Below are 9,960 nucleotides of genomic sequence, written 5' to 3' on the forward strand. Positions count from 1 at the left end.
GGGTCTCGCTCTTGCTCAGGCTGGTCTCGAACTCCTGAGCTCAAACAATCCACCCGCCTCGGCTTCCCAGAGTGCTAGGATTACAGGCATGAGCCACCGCGCCTGGCCTAAATGCTCTTCTTTCCAAAACTCTCACTGTACCTCAAAATGCTTTACTCCCTCCAGATACCCTCATATGACAGAGGTTCTTCATATCCAACCCAAATTTGCATAACATAAATATTCCAATATTTTACAAACTCAGAACACTGGTATGAACACCTAAAAGTGCTGGATAAAACAAAAGATATCTTTAAATTCATAGCTGAGCTTATAAGAAATAAAAGTAAATTCCCAGTTGCATGAAACAAGGAGAGACCAGAATGCTTGAGTTGAGGGGTGATTTTCATATCAGAAAGTGGGCCCTCACAGCTAACTTCACGTTTAAATGCTCATACAAGGACTGAATACCAAACCTTGGGCTTACCTAAGGCCGAGAGTTGGAATGCAAACCCCTGCCTAAAGCCAGAATCTTCAAAGAGTAGCCACCTCAATGAAAGAGAGGCTAAAGAGAGATAACAAGGAAATCTGTCTTTTCCTGTGGTTGAGGTCTTGGGCTGGTGATAACCCCGTGACACCTGGCAAGAGCAAATGTGAAACTGTTCTGGAGGCCACTTTTACAGCCAAGATCTCACAGAACCCTCGAGAAAAAGGAGATGAGCTCACAATCAAAAACTTAGAAATACACAAGGAAATGATCCACCATAGGCAAGAGTCAGCAGACACAGTAAGCAACCCAAGGTAACAATCTGAAATAGTATATTTAAAATTATAAAAGAGATTATTTTTAAATGTACCTGGGATTTAATTTACAGGTAAGACTGAGTGCCACTGAATGAAATTTGTTATTCACAGTTCCCCAGAAACAAGAGTTGCACCATGCCACACAGGAAACCACAACACACCGAGGCGGGGGGGAGGGGAAAGGACTCAGACTATGCCTTTACTACTATAGTGTTGGGAAGTAGGTAGGTAAGGGCATTGCCTATTGAGCAGAAAGCAAAGCACAGATGTTGGGGTATGGTTGGAAAGTTTGGAATATGATCTTCATGAGTCTGAGAGAGCTGGATTGCAGGGGAAATGTAAACAATTTTTGTCCTTAGTTTGGCCCTGTGATTAATGGATGGCAAATCATCAATTACAAAAGCTATAAAAGTTGATTACAACAGAGATAAAATGAGGAATTAAAACCATAAAGAAAGAACAAGATACTAGTATCAACCTGATACCCTCCTGCTCTTTTATGTGTCAGGTGCATGCCTATACCCTCAGCTTTTCCAAATGCTTTACGTGCTATAGGCTTGCCTATATGATGTGTTTGGAGGTTCCTAAAAGATCCATCCAACCATTTCTATTTCCTGTCAAATATATGAAATGCTCAAGTTGGTCACTCTTTTTGCCTAAGACAGCAAACTTCTTCTTAAGAAGTAACTTTAAAGGTCAATTCTTTAATACACTAACATCTGTTAACATCTACATTTAAAATGCCACTATGAGGGAATGGAATAGAGAAACTGTCAAGTTTGGAAGAGAGAGGACAAGTAAGCAACTCAGAATAAGGTAACTGGGCATCCAAAAGGACAACAAGAAAACAAGGTATCTGAGAAGAGATGGAGTAAAAACTCTGAAAATGAGGTTTGATTCTTTGAAGATAAAGTTTTCTTATTTTTTAGTTTTGCCTAGGGTAAATCATTAATACAAAATTTTACCTTCCAGTCTAGGCAAAAACACCTCTATGTGTTTGTGCTGTATGACTAATAAAGATTTTCCACTCAGCTAATATGGCAGTTCCTTGACAATAAAGCTGTTTTCACAACAGCTCCCAGTCAATACTTAATCTAAAATGGTTTATTAAGATACATGATATATGAGGAAACTCTCTGGCAAACTCTACGGAAGAGAGACTTTTAGAGACATGGACACCCCCAGAACCATGTCTATTTGTCCCCATTTTGAGACAAATATCCTTCTAGTCTACAAAATCCTACCCAATAAAGTAAAAGTAAACTCCTTGCAGAACCAGGGATATTTGGAGCTGAAACTCTGGGACCAAAAAAAAGTAGCTAAAAATGAAAAATCCAGACAGTAAGCTAGGAAGTTGCTTTGTCTACCAGCATCAAAAATGTTCTACTACTATAGTTTAACTATCAACTTACAAAAGAACATTTTAACACCATGTAAACACTGCTCTAACAGGGGAAGGAAACCCTTGCAAAGGTTACTTTTCTAATCCTAAAGCAAAGGATTTCTGTATTTCAATAGCACAGGACCACAGACTAAGGTCCAGAACAAAACAGGACCAGGTAAAGAGAAAACAAGACGATACACCAAACTTTAAATATGTCCTGCTCCAATGAGTTCATAACCATCAGAACATTTGTAAAGGTGGAATTGTTTTAAATATTTCTGAAGTTTGTTATTTTAGATGACAGCATTTCCTGTTAGAAACATTAATATAGCAGAGTTACGATGCAGCTGGTTCATTGATTAGCATCCTAGTAGTCATTATACAAATGACTGGGCCCAAGCAGAGACAAGGTATATTAGCACACATGAAAAATCCCTACTTGCTCACCTAGGTCAAAGAATCTCAGAAAGTCAGAAGCAGCAATGGCCTGATTCTATTGCAGTTAAGTCTCTACTAATATGCAAGATAGGTCATTCATCTCCTCCGTGACTCTGGGAAAGTCTATTTCTAGATCATGTTTTTAAAGCACATAAATTGTCAGGAGGAAAAAAAAAGATTTCTTTTCCTCTTATTTATTCCTTGTCACAGGTTTATGAAAATCCTAAAATGAGGTAATCCCATCAAAAGTTTTCAAAGAATCAATAAAAGTGTCAGACTATTCAAAGGAAAAAGAATTATCTTTCAACAAATGGTGCTGGGACACCACATGCAAAAGATTGACCCCTAGTTCACACGTAAATAAAAGTTAACATAAATTGAACAAAGACAACACAATACATTTCTTAGAAGAAAACATAAGACTAAATCTTCATACTCTTGGATAAGGCAATGGTTTCCTAGATATGACACCAAAAGCACAAGCAACAACAACAAAGATAAATTGGACTTCATTAAAAACTTTTGTGCTTCAAAGTACACCAACGAGAAAGTGAAAAGACAACCGACAGAATAGGAGAAAATATTTGCAAACTATGTATCTGATAAGGGTCTAGTATCCAGAATATATAAGGAACACTTACAATTCAACAATAGAAAGACAAGTAACCCAGGTTAAAAATGAGCAAAAGATCTGAATAGACATTTCTCCAAAGAAGATATACAAATGGCTCATAAGCACATAAAAAGATGCTCAACATCATTAGTCATTAGGACAATGCAAATCAAAGCCACAATGAGATACCACCTACCCACTATGATGGCTATTATAAAAATGACAGATAATAACAACTGTTAGTGGGAACGTGAAGAAATTAGAGTTCTCATACACTGCTGGTAGGAATGTAAAATGGTGCCAACACTTTGGGAAACAGTCTGGTAGTTACTAAAAAGAATAAACATTGAGTTACCACATGATCCAGCAATGCCACTCCTGGTATAAGCCCAAGAGAACTGAAAACATATGTCCACACAAAAAACGTGTACATAAATGTTCAGAGCAGCATTTTTCATAATTGCCGAAAAGTAAAAACCCAAATGCCCATCAAATGATGAATGAATAAACAAAATACAGTATATCCATACAATGGAATATTATTCAGCAATAAAAAAGAATAAAGTACTGATTACTGATATATGCGAAAACATGGATGAACCCTGAAAACATTATGCTAAGCCAAAGAAGCCATTCGCAAAAGTCCACATATTATATGACTCCATATATTTGAAATGTCCAAAACAGGCAAATCCATAGAGACAGAACGTAGATTAGTGGTTGCCTAAGGGCTGCGGTACTGAGGGAAAATAAGCAGTGACTACTAAAGGGCACATGGTTTCACTGTGAGGTAATAAAACTGTTCTGGAATTCAATTGTGGTGGTGGTTGCAATACTCTGTAAACATACTAAAAACTATTGAGTTGTACACTTTAATTGGGTGATTTCTATAGCATATGAATTTTAACTCAATAATCATTATTTTTTTTAAAAGTTTTCACAGGAGAATTTAATTTCCAGGACCAATTGGGAGTAGAAAGGTAAATATTTGAAAGCCAAGAAAGGAGAAACACAGGGTTACCAATAGCATTTCAATCGGATGGAGGTCAGATTGATTTTCTGTGCCTACCATATCATAGAAGAATGGGTTGGGAATGCACCTATCACACAGAAATAAAAGACAATGTGAAGCAATTTGATTCAATACATTAGGAGTTCCTACTCAGGCTGATAACTATTTGCCCCACCATTTCCTTATTCCTTAGGTCAATTCAGGACACCTTATTCTTCACGTAGTCTGCTGGCTTTTTAGGCATATCAAAGACAGAAAGAGCATGTAGAAGTAGGGCTGCTGACACTACATTATTATCAGCTATAATTATGGTTAACTAAAAATCACCCTGTGTAATTATGAATCATAAGCACAAACTGGTATTAACACCCCTTCTAATCAAATATTAATATTTAACTAAGGAACTCCAAGAATTATCCAGCTATTATCTGGTTAATTTCGATTAGTATCAAAAGCACAAGTATGCTTCACTATCAAACAAGTACCCTGAACCTTGCTGGTGTCCCATATGATTTTGCTTGAAAGATTATAAACAAGCATGAGCAAAACTGGTGTTTATCCAAACATCTGTTGAACAGATTCAATAAGCCAGTTTCTCACCTTTCCTTTGAAATGAATACTTCTGTAACCGCCCCATGGAATCAGGCCACAGACAAGTTGGACTTTTACTTGGGGTCATCATTTTCACACCGGTTCACTACAGACCATTCGTTGGTGTATTAGTCTGCTCCAGCTGCTATTAAAACAAAATACCATAGACTGGGTGGCTTGAAAAATCGACATGTATCTCTCTCAGTTCTGGAGGCTGGAAAGCCTGAAATCAAGGTGCTAGCATGGTCAGGTTCTGGGGAGGACCCGCTTTCTGGTTTGCAGATGGCTGCCTTCTTGCCATATCCTCACGTGGTAAAGAAAGCAAGTACTCTGGTCTCTTCTTATAAAGGTACTAATCCCATCATAAGGAACCCACCCTCATGATCTCATCTAAACCTGATTATCTCCCAAAGTCCCCACCTCCTAATACCATCACATTGGGGGTTAGGGCTTCAAATTATGAATTTGGGGTGGACATAAACTTTCAGTCCATAATAGTAAGGAAAGGGAGTATAGCTTTAAAATAAAAACCATATATATGGCAGTTTAGCAGGAGAAAGGAAGGCTGATTTCTCTACTTTAAAATATTTTAAAATAAATTGCAGTGTAGGATACATACTTATTGGTTATTATCTACCATGTTTTCTTTAAATAAGAACAAATTCACTTACAAAAGTCTCCTATGCCTCCAATGATGATAGACACAGATGCTAGCCAATTTGTACAGGAGAAGCTTAGCGATAATATGCTAGATCATAACCACTGAGTTTTTCAAGTCAAAGCACCAGAGCAGGGTCCTGGTGTCTAGGCATTTAGGTGGCGAATCCAAGGACAGTGGGAGAAAGACAAAGATCAACACCGCAGAGTTCAATCCACAGCATTTACTGGAAAAGGTGATTCCAAATCTTTTGGAGTCTTTGATTTCACACTGTTGACTGCTAAAAGTAGTGGGTGCCATCTATTTACTGAAGGGGAATCTAAATTATTTGGCTGTATTTCAAGATCTACAGCACATCTAAAGATATCCCAAGAAGTATTAATATAAAGAAGGCTGAGAAACATTAGTTTACACAAACCCCCAAAAGGCATATTATTGGAATACTATTATAATACAAGTCTTGAGTTCATTTTCAACACAGCAAGTAATGTTTCTCATGGTTGGAATATTACAGTTATTCCAAGTTGTTAGGGATTTTTCCTAATACAGGGCACTAAAACAGTTTTCAAAAAGAGCTGCAAGATATCAATAGTACAAATGAATTATTTGCACATACTAATGGGCCTCTGGAAATCCCTTATTAAAATAAATCTATTTAGAGAATATGAGAAGTTTATTTTTATTTTTATTTTTCCCTTAAAGGAAAAAAATAAAAGAAAAATCTCATTTGTCTATGTTTGGGAACAGTGAAAATAAGTATATTAAATCAGTTATTTAATCAGTAATTTATTCTCGATACTATTTGATCCTCCCACAATTTACTATTCAGTCATCCAGATTCCTTTTCTCTTATTCCTAATCTATGATTTTTCCCTATTTTCTCTATTTGGAAAGCACAGTTATAAAACTGTGCTTTCCAGGTTTATTTGCCTTGAAACTGATGGCACATGGCTTTGGAACTTAAGCTCTGAGCCTCAACTGACATTAGCAGAAGTCAAATGTAGGTAGATACGTGTGAACGGGTCAAATCCTTAGAGAACAATGAATCAAAAATACCGGTAACAAGTATATAAGGCAATGTTACGATTCATCTAAACTTTTAGAACAACCAAAAATGCTACCCATATTTATACTTTTTCTGAAAATAGAAATAAGCAAATGGAATTCTCTTTTAGGAGAGCCCAAGTAATGTGGAAGGGGGAATACATGTCCCTCTAGGTCAAGTCAGGCACCAAAGATCCAGGTGGAAATCAATCTATTTGGAGACATCTACAAAAGCAGTTTTGCATGTCACTCATTCACAAGTGCCGTATGGAAAAGAGCTGAAATAAGGGCAAATTTACCTAGAAGTTCCTGAATCCAATGCAAGCTACAAAAATAGAAAGGACAAGGGCAGCAGAAGTAACATTTATTAAATGTCCACTATTTGCTATGTCTTTTACACGCACATGCCCTGCCTTCTGTTTTCAATAGTACTCAAATGTTTATGGTCCGCGGGAAAATTTCTCAGGAGAATTTCTCCCAACACAATCTTTCTTCGGGGTTAAAGTTACCCATGGGGAAAACTATATATATATTAATATATAGGCCATACATGTTGAGGGGGGAACCTACAGAAATAAAAATATAGCCACTTCTATTGCCTCTCCAATAACCTACACTTTAAGTAAGTGTGACGATACTGGAATCTAACTCACAAAAATCTGTAACGCATCATGCTACATATCCATTTAAGTATTCAGTAAGAGTTAAATAAATGTTGAAAGTATTTGGAATATAGCCTTTTGCTTTTCTAATGTGCATTTAACATTTCACTCATAAAAACACGTCTTAAAACACACACACACACACACACACACACCCTAGACACAGCCACATTTATGTCTACTCCTGAAAATACCCTGTGACCAACAAATGGAAAATAAATACTATGACAGTATGAAATGGAATGATGACAATTAAAGTATGAAAGGAAATTCCAAAGATTTTAAATTCTTCTAAAAATAGTCTTTTTTACGTCAGTTATCTTGCTTTCCTTGTAAATTCACAAGTGTCTACAGAAAGTAACCTATTCCTACTTTGAAACTTTAAGACTAGTCTTGCCCATGATATCACATATAATCATAAGCAATCTTTTTACATCCTTACAAATGCCACATCAGAAAATTTACACTGCAAGGGAAGCCAGATATTTACAAGTAGTATGCAACACATTCAACAAATCTCAGTAGAAATCAATGTTTATTGTACCATTCAGCATTTGGAGAGTAGCTATAAAGAGTAATATCATTTAATTAAGAGTAGTGAGAAGTACAAGTAATTCTCATACTAGTGGACAAATGTTTTACTAGCCACTCATTTCAATTTATTGATCTCTTCCTACCTGAACAAGCACACCTAAATCTGATTTGTGTGTGGTGTGTGTGTGTGTGTGTGTGTGTGTGTGTGTGTGTGTGTTTTATTCTGCCTTTATCATGTACTTCAAACAAAACATACGTGGGGAAGTAGGGTGGATTTTGTTTTGTTTTAAAAACATCTAAAGGTGACATAGAGTTTAACTTCACAGGGTTGTTTACTAGGAGGTCGGTGTTCCGAAGAAGCAAGCCATAAAACACGCACAAAATAAAGCTCTTTCAAAAACAATTTTATATATAGGGAAAAGATGGGAAGGCAAAACATATGTTCAACACGGTGTGTAACATTCCTTCCAGTCATCAGCAACAAATTCCCACAGAATCTTTGTTCTTCGATATTTGTAAACAAAAGCTGGAGCCAGCGCTCGGCCCCGGCATCCAGTCCTGTTCCCCAAAGGCGGTCTAGAGGGGCTGACAGACTCCAGCACCATCCTCGGTCCAAAAGAAAGCCCCATCGGAACTCTTCTGCCCCAGCTTGGGGGCTGGAGTCGACCGTCCCTGCTTAACTTCACCGCAGTTACTCAGGGATTCCTAAACCTCCTTGAGCCATCTGTCTGCACTTTGCCAGGCACCCCGAAACCCACGGCGGCTCTGGCGACCCCCGACCCGGGCTCTGCGAGCCGTGCCCTGGGCAAGCGCGCCCGGAGGCGCCCCGCGGTGGCTTACCGAGCAGCGAGCCTATGAAGATGACGATCTGCGCGGTGGTGGTGAACTGGCGGTATAGCTGCGCCTCGCCCAACTCCCCGAGCGCGCTGCGGTTCACGCCCGCAGCCTCGGCGTCCGACGCGGTAGGCGGCTCGCTGGTGTTGCGGGAGATCCAGCTCCCGTTATGGCCCATGTCGAGGCTGGGGCTCCGCTGCGCTCGCCGCCCGCCCGCCTCGGAACCCTGCACCAAGCCTGTCCCGCCTCGGGGCGCGGAGGGACGCGCGGGTGCGTGGCACTCTCCTGGAGAAGCCGGGGTAACCGACGGGTCCCCTCACGTCTCCGCTTTGCCAACCCCGGCGCCTGGGAGGTTGAGAGGGAGAGAGACGAGGCTGCGCCCCATGTCTGTTCCCTCCTGGGTCCCCGTCAGCAGCCACATGAAGGGGGCACGGTCAGAGCCCGCCGAGTGTCGTCTGTCCCTCCTACAGGGTGGTCAGCGTGGCCCAGCCCACTCAGCAGCGATGGAAACACAGAAGGAGGCATTTGATGGTCAATGAGGGCGCTCTCCGCTCCCGCCACTCCCTTAAACCTCGGCTCCCTCCGCCCCCCGAGGGCCAGGGCATCCCTCCCAATCCCCCTGGGCTGTCGGGCTCGGCCCCTCTCCTTAGAGGGAAGAGAACGTTTGGCCGACGCTATTTTTCAATCCTGCTGGCTTCGAGGCTGGATGGCGATGTGAAACCAATGACATGCCCAAGCCGAGTGGCCAGAGCCCCGAGGGCACCCCCGAGTCCCCGACAGCGCCCATGGGTTGGGCGGAAAGCCCTGAGTCTCCCCAACAGGCTGGCCCTGTGCGCCTGGCCGCCCGCCAGGACGCCCGGCTGTCTCCTCCGGCCCAGCCCCTCACTGCGGGCTCCGACCTCCTGCCTCGGCACAGGCTGCAAGGACCCTGTTCCGCAGCCCCTTTTTGCCTCTGCACGGCCGGGCGCCCCCTTTCGTATCCCCACTCCGGCCCTCGGCCGCCGCGACAGAGCTTCGCGGCCGGGCGGAGACAAGGGAGGACGAACGCCCCTCATGGGATAGAGACACCATCTGACCCGCCGCCAGACTCCCGGCGCGCGCGCCTGGGACAGCCGGGGGCGCGCGGCCGGCGGGGACGGTCACGTGGCACGCGCGGCCCCGCCCTCATGCCGAGGCCGCCGTGGGGAGGGCGCCATCTTGTCCCGGCGGAGCGTGATTGCCTCCGCTGGGAGCGTGGGAGACGCAGAGCTTCGGCGTCTGGCTGCGGCGCACAAGTTTGGAACACCTCCCGGGGCTTCGCCTCCGTACTAGTGTCGGCACTGCGCTGCGTCTCGCCAGCAGGGGCTGCCTGCAGACTTACGGCCACTCGTTGCTGCCACCTGGGGGGCGAGTCCACAGCCTTGGGTG

General features: G+C 42.2%; 1 protein-coding gene across 1 annotated transcript in view; it reads right to left on the reverse strand.

Moving 5' to 3' along the window:
• The window catches only part of GPR176 (G protein-coupled receptor 176), a 102,274-nt gene extending 92,670 nt beyond the window's left edge, over nucleotides 1–9,604 (reverse strand). The window contains exon 1 of the mRNA XM_012649533.1: nucleotides 8,560–9,604. Coding sequence (XP_012504987.1) covers nucleotides 8,560–8,731 — 172 coding nt within the window. The 5' untranslated portion in view covers nucleotides 8,732–9,604. The remainder of the gene's footprint in view (nucleotides 1–8,559) is intronic.
• Nucleotides 9,605–9,960: the final 356 nt, after the last annotated feature.

This window comes from Propithecus coquereli, unplaced genomic scaffold (genome assembly GCF_000956105.1).
Source record: "Propithecus coquereli isolate 6110/MARCELLA unplaced genomic scaffold, Pcoq_1.0 Scaffold3, whole genome shotgun sequence".
In the NCBI taxonomy this organism is placed as follows: domain Eukaryota; kingdom Metazoa; phylum Chordata; class Mammalia; order Primates; family Indriidae; genus Propithecus; species Propithecus coquereli.